The sequence below is a fragment of the Punctularia strigosozonata genome, assembly GCF_000264995.1.
Source record: "Punctularia strigosozonata HHB-11173 SS5 unplaced genomic scaffold PUNSTscaffold_3, whole genome shotgun sequence".
Taxonomy (NCBI): domain Eukaryota; kingdom Fungi; phylum Basidiomycota; class Agaricomycetes; order Corticiales; family Punctulariaceae; genus Punctularia; species Punctularia strigosozonata.
In genome coordinates, this window is record NW_006767435.1 from 2,793,540 (window position 1) to 2,814,869 (window position 21,330).

At 55.1% G+C, this 21,330-nt stretch overlaps 10 protein-coding genes across 10 annotated transcripts; 4 read left to right on the forward strand and 6 right to left on the reverse strand.

Moving 5' to 3' along the window:
- Nucleotides 1-812: 812 nt before the first annotated feature.
- On the forward strand, nucleotides 813-2,155 carry PUNSTDRAFT_125129 (kinase-like protein; the record flags this gene model as incomplete). The annotated part of the gene is made up of 2 exons (XM_007381557.1): nucleotides 813-1,404; nucleotides 1,461-2,155. The coding sequence occupies 2 exons, from the start codon at nucleotides 813-815 to the stop codon at nucleotides 2,153-2,155; spliced, it is 1,287 nt and encodes a 428-aa protein (XP_007381619.1).
- PUNSTDRAFT_99509 (uncharacterized protein) lies at nucleotides 2,133-4,705 on the reverse strand. The gene is made up of 9 exons (XM_007381558.1): nucleotides 4,537-4,705; nucleotides 4,447-4,475; nucleotides 4,331-4,395; nucleotides 3,826-4,280; nucleotides 3,724-3,770; nucleotides 3,513-3,659; nucleotides 3,316-3,450; nucleotides 3,134-3,258; nucleotides 2,133-3,079 (listed from the first exon to the last, which is right to left on the reverse strand). The coding sequence occupies exons 1-9, from the start codon at nucleotides 4,643-4,645 to the stop codon at nucleotides 2,290-2,292; spliced, it is 1,902 nt and encodes a 633-aa protein (XP_007381620.1). The 5' UTR covers nucleotides 4,646-4,705; the 3' UTR covers nucleotides 2,133-2,289.
- Nucleotides 4,706-5,109: 404 nt separating this feature from the next.
- On the reverse strand, nucleotides 5,110-6,963 carry PUNSTDRAFT_125131 (ubiquitin-specific protease). The gene is made up of 10 exons (XM_007381559.1): nucleotides 6,710-6,963; nucleotides 6,482-6,628; nucleotides 6,320-6,371; nucleotides 6,196-6,259; nucleotides 6,045-6,122; nucleotides 5,776-5,834; nucleotides 5,624-5,723; nucleotides 5,473-5,565; nucleotides 5,333-5,410; nucleotides 5,110-5,275 (listed from the first exon to the last, which is right to left on the reverse strand). Exons 1-10 carry the CDS (start codon nucleotides 6,954-6,956, stop codon nucleotides 5,186-5,188), a joined length of 1,008 nt encoding a protein of 335 aa, XP_007381621.1. The 5' UTR covers nucleotides 6,957-6,963; the 3' UTR covers nucleotides 5,110-5,185.
- Nucleotides 6,964-7,694: 731 nt separating this feature from the next.
- On the forward strand, nucleotides 7,695-8,251 carry PUNSTDRAFT_132225 (uncharacterized protein; the record flags this gene model as incomplete). Its single annotated transcript, XM_007381560.1, has 4 exons — nucleotides 7,695-7,839; nucleotides 7,891-7,970; nucleotides 8,018-8,155; nucleotides 8,210-8,251. 4 exons carry the CDS (start codon nucleotides 7,695-7,697, stop codon nucleotides 8,249-8,251), a joined length of 405 nt encoding a protein of 134 aa, XP_007381622.1.
- A 352-nt stretch (nucleotides 8,252-8,603) lies between these two features.
- PUNSTDRAFT_112058 (Clavaminate synthase-like protein) lies at nucleotides 8,604-10,181 on the reverse strand (the record flags this gene model as incomplete). Its single annotated transcript, XM_007381561.1, has 8 exons — nucleotides 8,604-8,694; nucleotides 8,804-8,870; nucleotides 8,928-8,984; nucleotides 9,040-9,183; nucleotides 9,244-9,349; nucleotides 9,406-9,486; nucleotides 9,548-9,721; nucleotides 9,789-10,181. The coding sequence occupies 8 exons, from the start codon at nucleotides 10,179-10,181 to the stop codon at nucleotides 8,604-8,606; spliced, it is 1,113 nt and encodes a 370-aa protein (XP_007381623.1).
- A 401-nt stretch (nucleotides 10,182-10,582) lies between these two features.
- PUNSTDRAFT_132227 (P-loop containing nucleoside triphosphate hydrolase protein) lies at nucleotides 10,583-11,888 on the reverse strand (the record flags this gene model as incomplete). The annotated part of the gene is made up of 7 exons (XM_007381562.1): nucleotides 10,583-10,884; nucleotides 10,998-11,094; nucleotides 11,150-11,287; nucleotides 11,340-11,501; nucleotides 11,557-11,568; nucleotides 11,622-11,703; nucleotides 11,764-11,888. 7 exons carry the CDS (start codon nucleotides 11,886-11,888, stop codon nucleotides 10,583-10,585), a joined length of 918 nt encoding a protein of 305 aa, XP_007381624.1.
- A 962-nt stretch (nucleotides 11,889-12,850) lies between these two features.
- On the forward strand, nucleotides 12,851-14,087 carry PUNSTDRAFT_99515 (uncharacterized protein). The gene is made up of 4 exons (XM_007381563.1): nucleotides 12,851-12,944; nucleotides 12,999-13,364; nucleotides 13,420-13,571; nucleotides 13,648-14,087. The coding sequence occupies exons 1-4, from the start codon at nucleotides 12,909-12,911 to the stop codon at nucleotides 13,916-13,918; spliced, it is 825 nt and encodes a 274-aa protein (XP_007381625.1). The 5' UTR covers nucleotides 12,851-12,908; the 3' UTR covers nucleotides 13,919-14,087.
- A 703-nt stretch (nucleotides 14,088-14,790) lies between these two features.
- Nucleotides 14,791-15,274, forward strand: PUNSTDRAFT_18280 (uncharacterized protein; the record flags this gene model as incomplete). Its single annotated transcript, XM_007381564.1, has 2 exons — nucleotides 14,791-14,978; nucleotides 15,043-15,274. Coding segments are annotated over 2 exons (420 nt in total), but the record flags the coding sequence as incomplete, so codon positions are not given.
- Nucleotides 15,275-15,386: 112 nt separating this feature from the next.
- Nucleotides 15,387-16,670, reverse strand: PUNSTDRAFT_63353 (6-phosphogluconate dehydrogenase C-terminal domain-like protein; the record flags this gene model as incomplete). Its single annotated transcript, XM_007381565.1, has 5 exons — nucleotides 15,387-15,511; nucleotides 15,573-15,678; nucleotides 15,750-15,862; nucleotides 15,942-15,987; nucleotides 16,050-16,670. 5 exons carry the CDS (start codon nucleotides 16,668-16,670, stop codon nucleotides 15,387-15,389), a joined length of 1,011 nt encoding a protein of 336 aa, XP_007381627.1.
- Nucleotides 16,671-16,940: 270 nt separating this feature from the next.
- On the reverse strand, nucleotides 16,941-21,104 carry PUNSTDRAFT_142245 (uncharacterized protein). The gene is made up of 9 exons (XM_007381566.1): nucleotides 21,055-21,104; nucleotides 20,588-20,992; nucleotides 20,395-20,536; nucleotides 19,034-20,027; nucleotides 18,643-18,751; nucleotides 18,141-18,587; nucleotides 17,865-18,090; nucleotides 17,262-17,809; nucleotides 16,941-17,210 (listed from the first exon to the last, which is right to left on the reverse strand). Exons 2-9 carry the CDS (start codon nucleotides 20,980-20,982, stop codon nucleotides 17,072-17,074), a joined length of 3,000 nt encoding a protein of 999 aa, XP_007381628.1. The 5' UTR covers nucleotides 20,983-20,992; nucleotides 21,055-21,104; the 3' UTR covers nucleotides 16,941-17,071.
- Nucleotides 21,105-21,330: the final 226 nt, after the last annotated feature.

Here is a 21,330-nt window from a genome sequence, read left to right on the forward strand (position 1 = left end):
TGAGCATGCATGGGCGCGTGCGTTGGTTTCGTTCACTCACAATGTGGTACATCAGTCCTCAACGGATGAAACGCAGATCTTGTTGCCGCTTGTTAACGACGCGCCAACAATGATTAGCTCCATGCGTTCAACAGTCACGCCACATTCTGAGGTAATGTTATGCCACACTCATGCACCGAAGATGGGTGCTGAATGCCGGACCCATTCCTCAGGCCATATGCCTAGCTTTGGTTCCCTTTGTGCACTCGGCGTCCCTCCGTCATTCTGCGTTGGAGGCCTTATTACGCCTGCTAGAGTATTCTGCGGACAGATCAGTGATCGCCAAGCACCTGCTTCGTTGGCCATCCCCAGACGCGTCCTGGGACGCTGCAGACGTCGAGAACTGTGATCTTGTTGCTGAGCTTCTGTATATCCCGGATATCCAACATGGATAGCAACTCCCTTGTGGGCTTGCCTCCGTAAGCGACAGCGATCTACATACCGCGGTCCGAGTCGAAGGCTCTGCAGGATGCTGTACAGCTACCAGGAACAGTCCTTTAGCGTTCCGCGGCGCAAAAGCGGAGCGGATTGCGGATGTTGCTCTGTCGACTTCCGCCGACCGATCACGATCGCCACCCGCCTTCCGCCTTCCATTTCGGGTTATCCGCCTTCCGTTTGAGCTACCCGCCGTTCATCGCCTACTTCCTCCATCCGCGACGCCGTTCCACGTCGCCTATAAAAAGGCAGGCCATTCCTCCGCATCGACCAGACACCGGTTTGTCACGTCCTTCCTCTCTACTTCTATCCATCAACGACTTCACTCGATCAACACCATGAACGCTCCCTGGTGGAAGACATACCTGAACACTCAGGTGTCCGACGGCAAGTCCCGTCTTACGCTGGTCGACAACTTGGGCTCTGGCGCTTTCGGCGCTGTCTTCCTCGCATACTCGGAGGGGCCGCTCCCTAGGAAGTACGCAGTCAAGATTATCCCTAAACCCTCGAAGTCCTCGTATCAATACGAACGCATTATCGCGGAGATCGATCTCCACCAACGTATTAGCGGCCACCCCAACGTCGTCACTTTACACTCTGTCGTCGAAGACGCGAAGAACTTCTTCCTCGTCCTCGACTACCATACCGGTGGCGATCTCTTTGACTCTCTCATCGAAGAACAGTCTGTCATGAAACGGAAGGAGGAGAGTATCACCAACGCCGATGGATACATCAAGAATATATTCCTGCAGATCATCTCCGCGGTTGAGTACTGCCATCGCCACGACGTTTTCCATTGCGACCTCAAACCCGAAAATATCCTCCTTTCTGGGGATGGCGAGCGCGCTTATCTAGCTGACTTCGGGCTTGCTACTGAACATGAGATGTCGCCCATGTCTGGCTGTGGCAGCGATCATTATATGTCGCCGGGTACGTGCACCCTCTGTATCTTTACTGCAGTTACCCGAACTTACGTTGGCCACCAGAATGCATCGCTGAAGAAACGACCCGGCGCTGCAAACCATATTCGACACGCCACGCCGACATCTGGGCCCTCGGAGTAATCTTATTCAACCTCGTCACCGCATGCAACCCATGGAACAAAGCGATTAGTAGCGACCCCAACTTCAATGCATATCTGGGCTCCTTCCCTCCGGATACCTACTCTCACGTTCTCTACCCCATGGAGCCGAGAGCTCGGGACATCGACATACTCTACACGCGCAAAAACCTCAGCGGCCAGCCACTGTCGCGCTACGCAAACGAACTTTTCCGGGACATCTTTGCGATCGACCCCGCACGACGTCCGACGCTCGGCAGCCTTCGCCTCCGCGTACAGAAGCTGGGGACGTTCTACCAGCAGACGCACGTTACCGGCTCGTCCGAAACACAAATGCGCCCTGCCTCTCATATTTTCTCCCCCGTCCTCCCCGACGCTCTCTCTGGTTCCAGCTCGACTTCGGACGAGTCCGACAACAGCGAGGGGCCAATTACGCCGGAAACCTATGCTGCTATACCGGTGGTAGCAGACGCAGACATCCCAGCGCTGGACATGACAGAAGAGGGTGAAATCAAGATCGCGACGCCGAAGGTCCTTTTCCAGGCAGCCAAGCAAGACGCCAATGGGCGTACAAAACAGTTTTTCCTCACGAATGCTGGTTGGATCAAGCGTCTTGTATAGTTCCCGTATGATGTATGACGCCGTATTGCGCGCAATGAAAGGTGATGGTTCAAGTTGTGCGGCGGTAATGAATGCGACGTCTTTTAAGTTTTACATCGTACAATGTGCACGCAATTCGGGCATCGTCACCTGATTTATGCATCTCCTCCAGAGTTGGCGAAGAACGCCAAAGGGCCCCCGGTACGAATGTAACCCTTGGCGTCTCCCTCCATTTCCAGCCTCCAGCCATCAAGCCTGATCCTCATCATCTCAGCCCATACCGCCGTCGAATCGGTTTGCGCGCTGTTGCCCGCGAAACGAAGGAAATTCCGAATGCATCGCTGCCACCAATTGATCAGGCGGAAGCGGGAGTCTGCGTCCGAACGGCTGGCGGAGCCCATCTGGAATGGCGGCATGTCCTCCTGGTATGCCATGAGGGAGATCTGGGCGAGCCAGTAGAAAGGCAGCGCGTTAAAATAAAAGATCGGTTCCGGGTGGATGGGCGGTGTGTCCGGACCCGCGAGCCACGTCCCGAGCCAGTTGTGCAGGACGAACTGGAAGTCGAGGATCACTTGCGACTTCTCCTTCGCGGGTTCTAATTGGCAGCCCGACGGCGCGGCCAAGGCGTATAGCTCGCTGAGCAAGACCTTGATGAGGAGGAGGTGCGCCATCGGATTAAGCGTAAGCTTGAGTTCGGATGTCGGAACTCGGGAGTGCCGAAGGACTTCTAACGCGTATTGAATCGGTACTCCCGTCAATCGTTCTTGCATGGTGCCGTACGGGGACGATGCGCATAGGGCAGCATGCCACTCGCTCGCAGAGGCCGCATTCCAGAGTTTGCCTTCGCATGGAAGATGCAGGGTCACCTCCGCTGGCATGTAGCATGTGGGCAGGGCAAAACACATTCGATGTGAGATGTCGTGTAGGTAGGACAGAAACAGTGATCTGAGCAGAACAATGAGAACAATGTTGGATGCACAACGAACGGAGGTTTCTGACCGTTTCTCCGTCTCGTGCTTTGCCCAGTCCCTCCAGGCCACCTCTATGGAGAGAGGATCGGACGTATCGAATGACGTAGGGTGCCATGCGGCGTTTCGTGTGATAAGCCCCATTCTGCGGACGAGCTATAGGGGTGATTCCGTATCAGAGCCTACGCAACTGCGCAACGCGGGTGGCTTCACCATGACCAGCATTCCATGGAAGATATTCGATATGGTCCGTACGTCCGACTGTTGGTGGAAGAGACCGATGTTCTGCAGCAGGGACACCGCGAGCACGAGGTAGATCTGCTCATCGCTGTCCGTGGGATGAGTCGCCTAACTCGGTGTCAGCACCTGACGACGATGTCTCTTCTCGCCGCAGCTGCGTCTGAACGTACAAATTCTTTGGCGAGGGCCTCTCTCGTAGACTCCAACACGCGTTTCGTGAAGGCGAACGCTCGACCAGTTTTCACGTACAACGCACCGCAGGCCCGAATAGCGTCGAGAAGTATCGGAGGTTTCTCCGCAGACGACAAGGTCGTCGCCTGTGAGTCGCGCGGTGAGACACCGAAGAATCCCGTGCTGGTGGTTATCATGGGCGACACATACATGGAATACGGGCATTTGACTCAGATACTCCGTATAGAAGAGGTACTCTGAGGTTTCTCACGATGAGCGCATGAAGGGACGTATCTGATGTATCAACCGCACCGTAGTGATCCAGCTCCCGCGGTGACTCGAGGCTATCAGTGGAGAGTTGAGGTATGGGGAACGGGTGAGCGTTAGCGGCAGCCGCATTGAACGAGTCAAGCAGTTGAGGCAGGTAAGGGAAAGTTTCCGTTTGATCCGTGGACGAAGGGCGTCGACGGTCTACGGTATCCGAATTGCCTCCCACAACGACGTCATTGAACAACGCGTCGAACATGTTGCCCAAAAAACCACCTGAAGGGCCGGCGGCCGTCATCCCGGACAGCTGAGAGCTCAGGTGGGAATCTATGGCAGAGGAGGTGGCTTGACCAGACGTCGATGCCACGGCTGAGCACGGCGTTCCACTGGTCATGCTCAGCAAAAAGTCCCGGAGGTCATCGGGAGAGCTACCCGTGAAACGGTCGGATGGACGTGTCTTATCTCCGGTAGCCTCGCGCTGGCGACCGCGTCTGGCAGTCCTGCAAGAACGGATATCAGTGAGCCGAAGGGTTCGGGCGGGTGGGCTCACCCTCTCATACAAGACTTGCGATGTCTGGAGAGCAGGTCACTACGAGTGAACTCGGCTTGACAAAGCTGTGAAGAGTCATTTTTAGGGCGGTCCACCATGAGGTAAAAGATCCGTACCTCGCATATATGCATACCTTCCCGAGTGTCTGAGGAAGAAGGAAACCCTTTTGAGGGGGCGCAACGCGGAAGATATGACGAACGACGCACGTATTTTCATGTGCCGGTTCAGGTGTGTTTGGCGAGTGTACTTGGCGTCACAGTGAGGGCACTGCTTCGTTTGAGGAAGAACAGGCTTGTTGCCGCTGTGACGACGCATTTTGAGGGACACGTCGGAGGGAGATGTGAGAGACTCGGACGATGCGGGGTCAGGGTACGGGGCGTCTGGGGAGTTGTCCATGTCGTTCGTAGAGGTCGGACGCAGGGTGGGTATATATACGGAAACCGGTCACGACCCCGCGGACGCGGTTCTGTGATCAGAGTCGCTGTCTTATCGGCGAGGCTGACGCGTCGCCGGCAGCGCACTCCTCGCACATCGCAGATCTCCGTGCCGCGGCCCAGCTCCGGCAGATCCTTTGCCCGCCCGACTGATCAGTGATAACAAGCTACATCATACGCCCAGGGCAGTCTCGCCAACGTTGCGTCCATCCTATCCAACTGCAACCGTACAGTCTAAGGCTCGAGGAGGGTCCAGGGCAATCGCACATAGGAGACATAGGAGAGACATCGCCATGGAGATAGACAGTGGCTCACGCGGACGATCCATCAATGCGCGATTTCCCTGTCTACTCAACGCATACAGCCAGTTTATACGTAGGATATATGCGCCCTCGGTGACTCAGCAGAGCGGAGCGCTCGGTCAATCCTCGTCCATGCCGACGCCCTTTTCTGCCCGCCTTGCTATCCTTTCCGACATCTTTTGTCTCGCACCAGCCGTCGCCGCGCCGAGCTATGCTCTCAAGGTCAAACTTCGATACATAGAACACGGAGTGTCAGGATCGCCCACCTGTCCCGACTTCGCTAGCGCGTCCAGAAGCGCGTGGATAAGCCCGAGGTGATTGTGCCTCCGCAGCGAGTTTTCGAACTGTACGAGTACCATCCGGACGGTCAGTGGCTCAAGGCATCCATAGGTCAATGGTTGCGCACCGCCCATCGTTCGCGCTTCGTGTTTTCGTTCGCGATTCTCACCACGATTTCTGCAGCCTCGGATTCGACGCCGCTGGACTGCAACGCCGTCAACTACGGGATAGAACATGAGAGGCCCGATCATCAGGTGCATGTTGTCCTGCAACATTACCCGCGCTTGTAGACCGGGAAGCGGGTCATCCCGAATAGCCAGTAAATTGAATTCGAGAGAACCAGGGGGATATGTGGATATCCTAGCTTGAATAACCTCACTGCGGGGCGCATGAATATTTAAGGGGGCTTGAAGTGTTAGCCCGGGCTTACCGGGCTTTGGCTACCCAACCTTCACCGCCCTCCGTGTACGCTCCGTGATTGATCGGTGCCTGGAAGGGAAGCATTGAGTAAGACCTCAAGGAGAAATACGGTCCGACTGCTCGGTAGAGCATGGTCACGAAGAAGACGAGGGGCCAGCTTCCAAGGTCACCGATACCGAGCAAACTCCAACGCGCCAAATTATCCTTGCAGCTGCGCACATGGGGCCAGGGCCGGATGGAAGGCGATACTTGGCAGTTAAAAACAAAGGAAATACTTACCCGTTTCAATCCGTCCAGTTCATAGACCGTGTCCATGAACGGGAGATAGACGATAAAATGATAAGCGTCTTCGCTAGTCTAAGCCAAAGCAGAGGATCGTTAGCTGTCGCATTTGACGCGCATACACGCCCGAGACAGGAACATGACGTACTTTCGGGAGATCGAGCCCGTCCAGCGAGATGGCAGATGGCGGCGACAGTGCATTATGCGCTTCACTAGTGGCGCGGCGGGTGGTAAGTTCCACGAGGAACGCATAGAGAGGAAGACGAACATACCGTAACCAGTCGACCGACGTAACGGCCATGCCGCATGTCTGCGGATCAAGCCCTTTTTGCAGCGGATGTTAGTGGCTGTTTGGGTCCGCAACAAGGGCACAGGCAACGAGAATGAATGGCGGAGCTGAAGTGGGTTCTAGCACTCGGATGATACAAACGTGCCTCTTGTGAACGAGAACAGCTCGCTGAGCTGCGACCCCGTGGTGACGTCCGGGATGTTGCCTATCGCGTTTAGGACGGCGAGGGTTGCGCATGCATTGTTTACAACTTGATGTGCAAAGAAGCCAGGGAAGGCATCGTCGTACGTCCCTGTGAGAACCAAGGTGGACATGACCCCAGTGCGAGAGTATCAGTTCACTCCAGGATGGCTCAGAAACCAGGACTACGTACCGCCTGTTGTAGAGCTAGCAGGATCGTTACCGGAGGGCGCGACCCATTTGAAAAGGAAGATAAGCGCGTGGATGGGCTGTAGCTCGCGCAAGGAGTCTGGATCCAGAGAGTACAGGTCGTCGACCTGCAGCGGAATGGTCTCCGCTTGGGATGATTGGCGTCGAACGGTCAGCGTCTTCAGTAACTGTGAGAAGACACCGGGGTCAGATTCGGTGAGTTGCCAGCCAGAAGAGTTGTCCTCGTCCATATTCGCGGTCGCCGTGTTCTTCGCCAAAGTGCAATTATCCTACAGCCGCGAGACGCGTCAACCTCGCGTCCTAGACATGGATCACATGATCCTGCGTCATGATCTGACTGACTCACTGAGCTCTCGCGCCGCAGCAGTAGTATGTGACTCGCAGCCGAATTTCTGTTCCGTGCGCTCACCTCCAGGCAGACTGAAGCTCGGCATCTGGCATTATTCGCGTCTACACGCTCAAGAAAGCGTCTGCTCCTTGCATTCTCGCATCAGGCACGCCAGATCGTAGATGTGCGTTCAATACATTCACTTGTCGTTTCAACGAGCTGCGCGCCGTTCCATCTTTTTAATTGCCAATCAAGCTTGACACACAGTGCCCTAGGCGTCGACTGTACTGTTTTAGGCCCTGCAATTGCACACGGCCCCTCTACCGAATGATCGATCAACGCACCTTGTGCGGCATCCGGTTTCGCCGTGGAAATAGGCATGTCGTAAAGCACTAGGTGGCGGTCTGTGCCCGTTCGCGTTCTGCGGAGGTTTAACATATCGCGGATGTGCTTCTGAATCTAGGAGGCCAGGTACGGTCAGCCCTTGGTATGCCTGTCGCCGCCTGTGAGAGTGTCTCTGCCAATGGCGGCGAAGAATCGGCCAAAGTACGATGCCTCCGCTGTATAAGAGCACCTTGAACGTGGCTTGTTCTCTAGAAGACCAACCCCCGCGGTCCCTCCTCTTGAACGACCGTCGGACATGAAGCTGTTCTTCGTCGCAACGCTGTTTTGCGCTTTCGTCGTGCTGGTGACTGGTACTGCTACTGGTGCCAATGCCGACCGCATGAAACGCGGGTTATCCCCGTTGTCGCCCCGAACCATCTACAATCCCACGGCGATCGAAGGTGTGCACGATCTGATCGTGTAAGTTTCAAGTTGCACTCATCTATGCGTAGCTGCTAAGCGTAACTCGCCGTCGGGGAAGCCGGTCAAATGTGTTCTGGGGCCTCTCCAATGCTGCGAAACGTTCACCGACGTGGGTTCTGTCACTGGAACCTTTGCCGATCGCTTATACGCTCGCAGACCTCGGACCCGCTCGCGAAACTCATCCTGGGCCTGCTCGGTTTGATCTTTCACGAGAAAGAGACCTGCGGCCTCCAATGCACTCCCTACACCGGTGTTTGCAAATTCGAGGTTCTCTGCTGTTCGGATACTTCTCATGTCAGTATCACCCCGTACTTCGTCATTGCATTATTTCTGATATCACATCCATAGGGTGGCTCGATTGTCCTAGGCTGTTCCAAGTTCACGGTCTGATCATCATGGATGTTTCGCAATCGATCGCTGTTGTTGTCGACGTTCGTGCCGTCTTGTGTTGGCGTTTTGTTGATCTCACGAGGTGAAGCATTCTCTGCCTGCGACTACGGCACGGGCGGAAATAGTGGGATATTTTGTTATCGGGGTTTGTGTTGCTTGAACAATGTACTCTGGTCCTGACAGGCAATCGCATATGCATACGGTTGAGCGCTCTTACGTGGAGCAGGGCACCGGTTACGGCGAACTTTGAGTTCCTGATTCAGCGACGATCACGCGCAGAGATGGAGCATATACAGCGTAGCTTCGGGATCGCACATTGCTGACTGAAGCGTAAGGGTCGATCATAACCCCATCAATACGCCGATGCGGCCTGGGGAAGACCAGTGGGAAAATACTGCCGAAAGAACTCTGGATAGTGCCGTTCCGCAACGTCTGGATGGCTCCTGGGTGTGGACGTTAGTGTCACGTATAGCAAGGGTCGCATTGCCAAGACGAGGAAGGGTGAAAGAACGGCGAGATGCACGACCCGCGAGAGACATCATGTGTACTCACTTAATGCGGCCGATAAGATTCCCATAGCCGAAGGGCTCTCCCGTGTTATACTCGGCATAGTTAACGGCTTCGATGGCTCCGTAAGTGAGATGCACACGAGTCATGATAACCACCATTCTCTCACAGTCTGATCCCCCGCCGTCACCCCGCAGCTGCTTCAGCTGGAGTATCTCTGGAGGGACTAGATCACTCGTGGTCATTCCTCGTCCGGACATTTGGTAGAAATGGACGCCCACATTCCAGTTGGATACCACCCCTCCGCACTTCCTGTCGAGTGTTTTGGAAGAAGGGAATTGAGTAGCGCGGCGTGGATCCTTTAGGCGGGGAAAGCACACGATGTGAGGTTGCCCGAGCCAGACCAAGGGTCATCGCCTCCATCGCTGTGAACGAGATGCGTGGATCAGAAACGAGTCCTTGAAGAGAAGATTAAGCGTGCGTGCCTTTGCCGATGTTCACCACGAAGGTATTGGGAATAGGCGGGGCATCGATCCATTCACCAGCGAGGTTCTGCACCTGAAGCCCAGCGTGTTCCGATGCCTGGAGTAGCTGTATCGTCGCCAGATTCAGAGCCGGGCCGGTCCACAAAACAACGGCAAGCTCACGAGCGTAAGGAATCCACCATCGAAGTGCGGCCCAACTCCTTGGTCAGTTTCGACAGCATCCTGTGTTGGATACTTCACTAACTGTTTAGATAGTGCAGTCAATGTTTAAGTTCGTGTACTCTGCAGGAGTGATTTGCTTTGCCTTCGCTCGATGCATCACAGTTCCGGGTTCGCCGAATAAAGGCTCGAACGCCTGAGGCGGCAGGCCGAGCGCTTCGGCGGAAAGACTCATGATCTCGTAGCTCAAATTCTCCACACGATCAAGATACCGTCGTAGAGTATCCTTAAAGCCGGGCAAGACGTTGTCGTCCGGCCACTGAAGAGGCGAATGACGTTCCAGGTGCATCAGATATCGCAGGTAACCGCCCACCACGGAATCTCACCTGAGACGGACCCCACAACCTGAGATAGGGCGGATCCCCTGCTTTCACATCGGGTCTGGCGTAATCCGTCGCGAAGTCGAATTGCTCTCGCTCATCCCTTCTACCCTTCGTTCTCTCGGCGCCCAGTCTTGTGTAGCCAAGAAAGCTCTCAGAGTTCCTCATATTGATAGCGTCTTTCGCCTCTTGAGGGATTTCGAAGAACTTGGCAGCATAGTCTGCCGCAGCGGCGATCAACTCTGAAGGAACAGGAGGGTTCGCGAGGTAGAAAAAGCCAACAGAGATGAGCGCATGTTGAAGTTGTTCCACAAAGGATCCCCGCGTCGCGGGCGATGATAACAGGTTATAGTCAAGGATCGGCACAGACGAGAAAGTAGAATCTGCTGATACAGCCATGGTGCTCGATGCTACGAGGTTGTCTGTACGCTTGCGAGCTTTTGTAATCATCTTCATGGGGAGATGGCGCCATCGCTATGCAAGCAGGTCATTTGATGACTTCAGATACGGAATTCCCTTCGCGTGACTGCCGCAGCAGAGACCAAAACATAGAATCGAGGCGAGTCATCTGCATTACAGTAACGGTCATGTTGGTGGGCAGGAAGTACTCACAGTCACTCAGGTTTGCAAATGAGGAACGCCTTCTCACGCTTGCAATTGCTCCGACGAACGTCACATCCTACTAGTACTAAGTAGTATCGTCCAACCTACGTGTTCACCTGCGATCGCTCTCCTTATATCTACTCTTACAGGACAATGTTGAGCCTCCATTCGAGACGAGGAATATAAGGACCTTCTCTTCATGAGTTATATTCCGACACCTGCTCGCGCAGGATTTCGCAACAGTGCCGGACCATCTCCTCCATATTAACCTTCATCCCCTCGATCAGTACCAATCCATCCACCCCTCCTTCCTGCCCTGGCTCCTCAACCTCGCCCATAGAGACGTCTTCTTCGACTACGTCCGGGATGCGACGATGCCTGAGCTTTGGCAGCCCGTGCTCGACGTCACCGCCGACGAACAGCTTTTCGTGGGCGTCCACGTAGGCGGGCCATACAATTCGCTCCCAATACCCAGGAGGATCACGCCACAGCGCCCCTTCTGCGTTGGATTGAACTCCAAGAGCAATGGTGAAGAAGGATTAGGTTTGGTGGCGGACGAAAGGGAACAAGATCAGGACGAGCGTGGACGGCAAACGTGCATTATGTCCCTACCTGCGGTGTGGTATCCGTGGCGCTCGTGGCGTCGCTGCTTCAAAACGTCTCCAGGGACGCGAAGGAATACCCGGACATCCAATTGGTCGACAACATCCTGGAAGATGTCCGTCAATCGTAGCTCCACCGGGGATGCAACTGGAGAGAATCACCTTGTGCCAGTAAAGAAGGAAGCCGTCTACTATCCTCCATACGATCTTCTCGCCACGCACACGGCTTGCTTCGTTTACGCGTTCGAAGATCCCTGTCCAATCTTCTACCAGGGCAGCAGGGATGGGGCACTCTTTTTGCTGGATAGACTGTTACCCGATAAATCTACAGATTGGAAGCTATTTTGCGTACCTCGTTGAGATGATCATGGCTGTAATGACCCGGCGGAAACTCTCCGCCGTGTTCCTTCAGATATCGCAGAAAGGCCGCGAGCCGCGGCCAATCGATGGCACCGGGTGCAGAATCCCAATCTTGCACGTTGTGAACGGGATGCATCGGGATCAGTTCGGATGGCTGGCGAAAGTCAATGAACGAGCCCTTCTAGACAACGAACGGTGGGTGGGCTCACCGGCGCGAAGTCCTACAACGCCTATGTTTATCGAAGAGCATTCTGTGGTTACTGAGGACACGTACGTCCTGATGCACAATCATGCTACCTGGAAGAATATGTCGCAGATGCTTCGCCAACGTTGTCTTCCCGGAACACGTCGCTCCGCTATTTGCTGGATCAGCACAGGCGAGTTCAATAGATAAGCCCGATGATCATGCAGCGTACCCTATTCCTACGAGTATGACCCGAGTGCGCAAGCCATCCTCGGTAGCGATACTGTTCACGGATTCTGTGGGACTAGCTGCGCGAGTAGCTGCCACCGAAGCGACGGGGGACCACGGTTCCTCCATCGGTGTTCCTGTGCGCAACATGGCCCAAGATACACGTCACGCGTTCGTGCACTGCGTGATTGTGACTTTACGATCGACGTCGGGTCGCTGAGGGTTCTTACAGAGTTCTTGTTGAATTGGTGACCGAACAGATTTCTTTGGCTGAAGTACGGGAGGGATATGAGAAAGATAAAGATAACAGGCTTGCGAGGCGCCGGCGGCGTGAGACAGCATCATCAAATTCCGCGAGAGTATTTGATATTCGTGATTGAACCTTTTGAACATCGAAGGTCGAACCTAAGATAAGTCGCATGCTATATGATCAATGCGAACCTGAGCAAATATACCTATCCTCTCGCACGACTGTCCCAGCGGCGCGAGACCTAGGCTGTGTCCTTTGATACGTAGTCAATGTCATACGATCGCTGTACGACAACAAGATCCGCGCGAGAACCGTTTTATGCGCATCATAGAGCTTCGATCGGCGCCACCACATTCAACGGCGCAAGACCGAGCCGACTGTGAGATAATTGTACTAATGCACTCGCCGGGCACGGAAAGCTCCAAACACCGAGTCGAGTCCGCGGTTGCGTGGACATCGGCAGTGGCGTATCAGTTGCAGTCATTAGAGTGTGGCGACGTGCTGTTGGCAAAGGCGCTGTGGGTTGATACATGTCGACTAAATAGCGAAAGATGGTGGATGTGAACGGGCCTCACGGCGGCTGATCATGCAATGACCGACAAAACGACGTCATAAGTAATGGAGGGTGACCTGCACCACAAACGGGCCTCGTGGTCAGCGCCCTGGTCGACGACTGGCTGGGGCCATCAGAGTCCATCACGTATTCTCAGTTGAGCCACACGACATCTGCCCTGCGCCGGAGCCCAGCGCGCGGGCTGCGTCATGGCTGCGCCCCTGGCGTTTATATACGCCCCTCCTCCGCGCTCACTTCCCCACTTGCCCTTTCCTTCCTCCTCGTGCGCGCCGCCCGTGCCTTTCTTCACGTCGACCAAGCACACCCCACCACCCAACCTCACGAAATGGCCGACTCTTGGAAGGACGGCATCTTGTTGAAGGTCAGTCGCCGCCGCAACCACAGTCTACCGCCTGCGTATTGAGTCCGCGACTAGATCGTCAACGTCATCGTCTACCTGCTCTTTTTGGGCTCCAATGTTTACACCATCGCAGGGCCCTCGGCGCCCTATTCGAACGTGAAGGAGACTTACATCACCCCTGCCCCTTGGGCCTTCCTCATCTGGTCGCTCATCCACCTCCTCCTGCTCGGGACCGTCATCTACCAGTTCTTCGCCCCCGGGAAGCAGGTCATCATCGACGGTATCAGTTGGCGCTTGCCCCTCCTCGCGGTCCTCAACGCCATCTACGTCAATCTTTGGTCCACAAACCACTATGTCCTGGCATTCATCCTCGCCCTCTTCGTCTCGTCGACCACTACCCACATCTACTACATTGTGAAGAAGTACCACGAACCCAGCAACGTATGTCTTTACTACACGTTGATTCCTCATGTTTCTGACATGCACTGGCGCGCAGGTGGCAGATGAACTCTTCGTGCACCTGCCGTTCTCCCTCTACCACGGATGGACCACGCTGCTCGTCGTGTTGACCGCGTTTGAGGCGTTCGGCGTCAACGCCCACACCCATGCTCCTGGCATCTGGACCAAGGTTTTCGTCTTCCTCGGCCTGTAAGCCTCACCCCTGCCCTGCAGCGTATATCGTGACGTCATCTGGCAATGCATGCTCATCTCATGCTTTCAACAGGTTCTTCCTTGAGGCTACCTCTGCCACGTATGCTTTCTCGTCTCTCGAGGGAGATTTGCCAGCGTCCATCGCCATCGCCTGGTCGCTTTGGGCCATCTTTGCCGAGCAGCGTTCCAGCGCGTTCATCCATTGGTCTGCCCTTGCGTTCGCCATCCTCGCACTCATCTGGGTCGTCAAAGGCGCCTTCGGAACGGGTCGCCGCTTCTTGTCCGGCCGTCGTGGCATTGCCCTCGAGGACGCTGAGCGTGCACCTCTCGTCGGTGGCCACTAAAAGCGCGCCCACCTTGACCGTGGTCGCATTTGTGAAACGGAGTCTGGTAAATAGAAAAGCGAAAGTCCCAGTTCCCAAATAATGTAACGTACCTCTTGCGCCTCATAGTCCCGTACATGTGTATCACTTCACGCACGTATGAATTGTATATTCCTCTCTTGCTATTCTCCCTTTACGTGCGTCGATCAGGAGAATAGCGCCATATCTTCGCTGGGTTGGACGCTCCCTGCCTGCCATCTCATCCGCAGCCCGTTATCCACTGGGCGCCAAGGCATCGACCGGGACCACTTCTTCAGTCTCGGGTTGGGGTCATCTGAGCCGTGTCCGCAGGACGTCGCGACGCAGATGGCTGGTGCCCTTCCGTCATCCATCGGTGCATTCGATTCAATTGTACCATTTAAACCTGCCCCACCTCACAAAACAACAAGAAACCTACAACGACTCATCCTTCGTAGTCACATTGCCATTCTTACACCAACTATCCCTTGCGCATCGCCACGACTGTTGGTTCCTTAACCTGGCCGCTCCTGACCCAGAGTTCTTGTGCTTCCGCATGTGAACATCATCCTCAAACAATCTTGATATGTCTACTCAACTTCCTCAAGGGCCACTGCATTGGAATCGCGTCCAAGAACCGCGTCCAATGACCGGCGCACATGCTGCTGCCCTAGCTATATCGCGCCATCTTCACGGCCCGGGAGCGCATGTATAAGAGCAAACGCGCGCCGTCTGCAGGCAACTATACAACAGGTCCTCTCTCGTGGATCCGCAGCATAATGAAGCCCGCACTCGTCATATCGCTCCTCGCTGCCTGTCTCTCATCGTCACTTGCGAAGTCTGCTGCTCCGTCGCCGAACGCGTTGGACGTAACCGCGATCGTCACGGACTCGCACCAAAACTCGGCGCTCGAGTGCTGGCGACTCTCCGCGCCATTCGCGACCTCCTCCGCGCCCGGGACCACCGGGGCGAGCGAGCTCAACCTCGGCGGCCTCGCCAACGCGACGTACACGGTGTTCCCTGCCCGCTTCGACGGCGGCGTGCACAACGGACCCTTCGCGCAGTGCGTGCACTTCCTGACTTCTTGCGGTCCGCGCGACCCGTTCTGATATCGGGTATTCGTTCAGATACGTCATCTTCACGTCTGGCCTCGCCGTCGTCACGCTGCCGCACAACCCTGGTGAAGCGCGGGTCGCTGGAGGACCGAACGGCCTCATTGTCGTCGTCGACACCGTCGGTTCCGGCCACATCACCACTTATCCCTCGGATTCGCCGACTATCGCGTATCAAATACCCTTTCAGGACGGCATAATCCCCGCGCACAAGGTCCTCCACGCAGGGGCGTGTACCGGGAACCAGATTCAGCTGTCCTAGGTGCCAATGAATGCGACACGGGATTGTCTGAGTAGGATGGCGATAATGTTGGGACATTAGGCATATACTCGCCTCGAGATACATAAGACGGTGTTCACTACCGCGCATCGTTCTCCAGTAGTTTCCGTGCCCTATCAACAAAATCTCGGAGGGTCCGAACTTCGACTGTGCCATCCACGTCGCCCAGTGAACGGTCAATGCGCTCGTAAAGGCGGGCTAAACCTGCAGAGGACCAGGGGTACTAATCAATACGGACTTGACGCATGGAGATCGCGAGCAATACCGTCATGCACGCGTCCTTCTCCACTCTCGGCTTCGCCCTGTGGAGGTGTCAGACCGTGCGCTACGAAGTCGGAGATCTCGTCCATTTCAGCGATCCATCTGTATGCCTGAAGTGAGGTTAGCATGGGGTCCAGCCCTGAACAGGGCGGTGTGAAATCGAACGGGATCGTAACTGTACCTTGGGCAGCATGCTTGGTATTCCACTCACGGCACGTTTCAGCAGTAATGGCTGACTTTGATGCAATTCATGCATAAGCGCAGTCGCTGTCGAAGGAGAGGATGCGTTCGCAGCTGCACAAGGGAAAACATGGATTAGTTGAGTCTCACGAGCATGACCGCGTAGAAGGAGGCATATACAAGACTGGCGCACCCAGTATCATAGTCGTTAACAGGCCAGTAAGGCCTTTAGTTATCCCCTTCAGTTGCAAAACTTATTGTAAATCGACGTGCCATAACAGAAGCATACCATAGTACGTACTGCGTAGCTCATCTTAAGAGCACTCGCATCGCCAGCACGCACGTCACTACCCCTCAAGCCCACCACCTTGAGCCCCCATTCATTACCCAGCGTTTCAAACTCGTCTAGCAATTGACTGTCTTCTTGCTCTTTGCCGTTAGACAGGCCGTCCGGGTCGGCTGAGGCATAGATAGTGGGATTGTAAGATCCATCAGGTGCTGGTGGTCCGCCGATGATGCCTGCGTCGACGAAGCCGACGGTTGTTCCTCGGAACAGGGCGGCGATACGCTTTGCGGTTTCAGGATTCACGGCATTACAGTCCGCGAACACCAGGCTTGGCCCTCGCAACTGGTCCTCTGCCCTGGCGCTGCCCTTGATCCTCGAGTAGGTATCCTTGAGAGTTATCGCAAAACGCTCGGCCTCGCCTGGAGGGAGAACGCTCATCACCCATCGGACATCTTTCTGGCTTAGTATGTCCGGAAGAGGGCGATCCACCATCCCCGCAGCCTGAGCTCGGTCCATCGTGCGGGAAGAACGGCCAGTGAGGTCGGTCAAGACGGTGCAGCCCAAAGCAGTCATACGACGAGCCATGGCAGCACCCATCGCACCAGCACCAATGATCGCGAGGGTGGGAGGTGTCATGTTGAATAGCAAGGGAGGTTATGGGCAGACAGTTGGAGTCCAGGCAACGAGCGATTTCCAGCCTCCATGATCAACGAGGTAAATCGGGAAGAAGTGGCTTATCAGCTCGTCACGCGTGAAGCAATGCAGGATCAGACCACTTCCATATATGAACAATATTGCCAGATTACCGAGGTAGTACTTATAAGTCGTGAAGATTAGATATGTAAGCATGCATGGGTAGAATGTCAACGTCGGAAAATAAGTACAGCCGATGAAACAGTTGTCAAGGAATCCGCACCCAGTGAACATGTACAAAGATACAGGAGGCGCAGCGTAATATATGCACAGGATAGACGATGATTGGAAGTCCAAGGTTCAGGGAATTAGGATGGTATCGGTATAGTAGACTTTTTGGTTTTCTATCGTCGCTTTCCGGGGTTTGATTTGCGCGATTCAAAGGGAGGAACGGCACCCAGCCCATGGACGGGTATGTATTGGGGATCAACTTGGTCGCATTTCAGATGCAAGAGGAGATTGTGTACGAAGGTCTGCTCGAACCTGCGTCATGGGTGAGAGACTGTGTGTGTCAAGAAGAATAATGAAACGTACGCGGCGTTCGTGAAGGCAACCGATATGCTATTCGAGTTGCATCGCAAGATGTTCGGGGCCATCACCAAAGCCAAATTCTGGCTAGTCATCTTCGTGACCGTCTGTACCTTTTCTTCAAGAAAGAGTTGCAGGAAGCTGACGACGAAGATCACCACGCGGCGATTGATGGTAGGTAAGCGTTCAACGGCCTGAACGCACGCCAGGGGATCGTTCGCATGTTCTATGCAGTCATTGTACATTTCATCAGGAACAAGCGGATCCAGGAGCTCGCGGAGCCAAAGCTTGAAGAGTGAGGCAAGCACATGTGGATCATCAACACCATCTAATGTGTAGTAGCCTCGGTCAAGGCGTAGCTTCAGGTCGGATACGAGGTCACCATCACCAGGGACGCGAAAAATTCCTTCCGACTTCGTACCGCCCAAGGCGAGGATACCATCAGCGAGGAATGGTAGGATGATGGGCACTTGCGCCTGAGGGTAGTTCCGCTCTTGAAGGCGGAAGACAGCATCCAGGGACTCTCCAAATGTGGAAGGGTTGAATGCGGCATCCTGAAGCATATGTCAGTACCGCCGCTGGTTGCATACATAACGAGATCGTGCGCACCGAAGCGGTTTCAATTTCGATCAAGGTGGGCGGCTTCCCTCTGGGACCCTTCTTGGATATCACGACAAGTCGTTTTAAGCAGTACTTCGCCATGACATCAACGCGGCCCTCGGTCTGTCCCGTTCGCTGGCCGATGAATGATTGAAGGTACGGCTCAAAGTCCTTGGAGGGAGGGAATGTCACGAGCAACACGCATAAGAGTTGCCACCCTTTGAAAACGCTCGTGCTATACGCGCGAAGTTCAGCAACACTTAACACCGAGCAGAATACACGTACGCATTTGGATTACCAGTCAACTGTTTCATGAGCTGGCAGTAGATCTCGTCCCTGAGTTCACCATGCCTCAGGCCTTCACCTAGAAGCCATCGTTCCTCTTCTAGGAGTACCGCGTCTGGTTTTGAAGAGGGCGAATGATGAGAGGAAGACGACGTGGCGGAAGGTTCAGACTGCTGGGAGACAGTCCGAGATCCAATTGGTCGTTCGCGCTCACGGTCTCCCATTATCCGCTGGATGACCTTGAAGATTTTCACAACGTCCTTATGCAAAGCACGATTGACCGTGAGCAACGGGGCGGAAAGGGGTACCTTCTGCCACGTCATGAGTTGCTCCATCGGCACCTGGCGCCTGAATATGAACCCAGTGCGATGCTTCGAGAAGTATTGCTTGGCGAAGTCGGACTCGATGAATTGCTGGATATCGAATATCAGAGCGTGCGGTAAAGGACTTTTAATAGGGTATCCCGTCAGCGAAAGCGCGAAACAGTGCTCGTATGACGAACCCGATGGAGGCGTTATCACCAATCAGTACTTTGGTACTTGCACCAGCTGCAACTGGAATTGGTTTACCTGCCAGCCGGTTCTTGACGGGGCTCATATGCATTGTCGCCTCTGGAAGACAAGCACGAAATAAGTCAGCGAGCGCTCGATCATGGTGTAATCGATAAGGCCAAGTGCAATAATGGTGCTTTCCGTCACCGGATCCTGAACGCACACTGACTTGTGCGTCCGGGAAACAACCCGACGAGCGCCTTAACGGATTCAATACGCCGCGACGATTTGGCCTCATTCTCATCGTCGAGAGCACAGCCGCATCCAGCCAGTGCATCCCCAGCAACAAATAAATGCTTGCGCATAATAGCACAGTTCTCGTTCCGATTTTCACGGACTTACCAACATCGAGCACCGGCATGCCGATCTCTTTCCCAAGTATGCCACTCTTGATTCCGGCGGTACTCACGCCAGGGGTAGGCGGTACAGGCCTTCGCGGCGAAGGGGAAGGCGGAGGCTTAGGCAGCTGAGGTGGATGTTGATCGCGCGTCCATCGGGGAACGCCGAATGAGCGCCTTGGCTGAGGGCTTCCCTGTGCGGCCGACTTGTCTTTCGCGCGTTCCTTGCTGCTTGCGCGCTTCCAGCGGGAGCCGTGGCCGCTATCGCTGGATGCTCTACCATTGGAGGATATTGAGATGGGGAGAGGCGGAACGGGTGGGGCCGTAATGTATTCCACGGCGGCACCTAAAGATTGAGCATGAGCCAGCGACATGGAAGGCTGGCTCTTGCTTCGATGAGCCACGGGGTTATGCACGGTGTTTGCACGAGAGCGTCCAGGCGAGGATGTTCCTGACTTAGGTTTCGACTTGCTAGGTGATGAGGTAGGCGAAGGGGTGGGCGAATCAGAGGGCCGAGCGTCAGCGTGAATGTGTACGCTCTGAGGCCTTCTGTTAGCATCGGGGTCGCCAGTCCCCTGTCCTTCGGCACTGCCCGTCCCATCGTTCCCACCAGGGTGGCTACCATCTCCTCGCTGAGGGCGTTCCTCGCCATCGGTGTCGGCATGGGGTGTATCCGTGTTGTGCCCGTGGGCACTACCCTCGACGCTGGTGGCGTAAGGGGAACCCGGTATAGGCGGTAGCTGGCCAGCCCATGACGGAATCTGATGCATGGGATGGTGTTGGTCGTAAGAACGCGATCGTCGGGAGAGCTTGCCGTTGGCAGTCACAACAGTCGGGGTCGTCGTCTCAGACCAAACGCGAGGCTGAGAGTGCATGTCCATTGTATTTGTGCCTATAACGGAAGGTCCGATCATATCTGGAGAAGCAGCGCTACTCTCCGAAGACATGAACGCTGATGCAGACATCGTCATCGACAGCCGTCGCCCGAGGGCCGTGTTCTGTAGAAGCATCAAGGAGGTAAGCAACAACTTGAGGCGAAGTGATGCGATAAGAAGGGGTTCGGAGATGCAGCGGAAGAATCAAGCTTCACTAAAGAGGGAAAGAGATAGACGACAATAGCACATAGCATCAGAGCATCGCGACAATAAGACATCGACGCGCAGCACAAGGCGCCACCATCATATTAAGGGTGGATACCGTGGTATCACAGCCCCAAGTAGTCAAAGGAAGTGCTGAAGCAGTGCTCAGAGCGACTGACACCCTAAGAGAGCGATCACGCCACACACTTAGGAGGCGCCCTCCAGACAGAGAATATATCGGATCGAAAGGGAGTAGGAAGAAAATTACGGGGGATGCTGAACACACCTGCAGGACCGCGAGAGGTATCACGAAACCGTCAGGTCGTTCCCAAACAGTCGCGCCGGATTTGGTGTGATAGTAGTACGGTATACCACCTCGAGATTCATCGGCTAACTCCCACCACTCGCCCTCGGCCGATGGAGGAAGACTAGACAGGCATGAGCGTTGTCATATAAACGGACCGTGATGGAGGGCGCACACGAAGTTGCCAACGGGTGGATCCCAGCTAACCTGACCAGTGCTGGGACAGGCATAGAAGGAGACACCGCTTTGGGGGTCAACCAAGGTCACCCAGAAGTTGGCACCCCATCCTGCTTCTTGAACGAGGGATGTTGTTGGACTAGTGCTTTTTCGGGGACTGCGAGTGCCCGTTGGGGTCGGAGGAGCGGTGTTTGCGGTGCCGGGTTGGAGGGTAGTCGAGTGGACAGAACTGTGGGTGTTCTTGGAGGACAAGGACGCGTCTATATTCGTCTCAAGCCGAGTTGACCGAGAGGATATAGTGGACGAGTGGCGGGACGTATCGCGGGACGGGTGTCCGAAGGTGGCGATAGAGGCGCGCCCGTGCGAAGGAGTCGACGTCGGCGTGAGCGACATCGCACCGGATCTGAGGCGCGCAATCCAAATCAGCGCACCAAAGCGAGCAGATCGAATGCCGGGTTCACTCACGACAGAGAGGGGCAACGGACAGCACAGTGAACCAGCGATACACCGAAAACAAGAAACCACGGAGGAGGAAACGGCAGTGGCCAAGAGCGGTAACAAGAGCAGTCCGCTGGGAGGTTATGTGGCCGTCGAGGCCGACATCGAGAAGGTCGAAAGTCGGCGACGGGCTGCGCCCTGTAGTGCGATCGCGCTCCAAGACAGAAATTGGCAACTCCCCGTCGGCAGGCGCGCGATTCCCACGTACTCGTATGTACGTAACCAGCGCTCGAGCGGACATCG

Excerpts from the sequence above, each read along its gene's own strand:
- PUNSTDRAFT_142245 (XM_007381566.1), bottom strand. The coding sequence starts at position 20,982 with ATGTCGCTCACGCCGACGTCGACTCCTTCGCACGGGCGCGCCTCTATC. Across the intron at positions 18,752-19,033 it reads CATGCCGGTGCTCGATGTTG|AGGCGACAATGCATATGAGC; the intron begins GTAAGTCCGTGA and ends CTTGTCTTCCAG. Across the intron at positions 17,211-17,261 it reads GTTGCCTTCACGAACGCCGC|GTTCGAGCAGACCTTCGTAC; the intron begins GTACGTTTCATT and ends CCCATGACGCAG.
- PUNSTDRAFT_99509 (XM_007381558.1), bottom strand. The coding sequence starts at position 4,645 with ATGCGTCGTCACAGCGGCAACAAGCCTGTTCTTCCTCAAACGAAGCAG. Across the intron at positions 3,451-3,512 it reads AGGCCCTCGCCAAAGAATTT|GCGACTCATCCCACGGACAG; the intron begins GTACGTTCAGAC and ends ACACCGAGTTAG. Across the intron at positions 3,080-3,133 it reads AAGCACGAGACGGAGAAACG|ATCACTGTTTCTGTCCTACC; the intron begins GTCAGAAACCTC and ends TGTTCTGCTCAG.
- PUNSTDRAFT_99515 (XM_007381563.1), top strand. The coding sequence starts at position 12,909 with ATGGCCGACTCTTGGAAGGACGGCATCTTGTTGAAG. Across the intron at positions 12,945-12,998 it reads AGGACGGCATCTTGTTGAAG|ATCGTCAACGTCATCGTCTA; the intron begins GTCAGTCGCCGC and ends GTCCGCGACTAG. Across the intron at positions 13,572-13,647 it reads GTTTTCGTCTTCCTCGGCCT|GTTCTTCCTTGAGGCTACCT; the intron begins GTAAGCCTCACC and ends TGCTTTCAACAG.
- PUNSTDRAFT_125131 (XM_007381559.1), bottom strand. The coding sequence starts at position 6,956 with ATGGACGAGGACAACTCTTCTGGCTGGCAACTCACCGAATCTGACCCC. Across the intron at positions 5,724-5,775 it reads GGTTGGGTAGCCAAAGCCCG|TGAGGTTATTCAAGCTAGGA; the intron begins GTAAGCCCGGGC and ends TGCGCCCCGCAG. Across the intron at positions 5,411-5,472 it reads CGAAGCGCGAACGATGGGCG|TTCGAAAACTCGCTGCGGAG; the intron begins GTGCGCAACCAT and ends GTACTCGTACAG.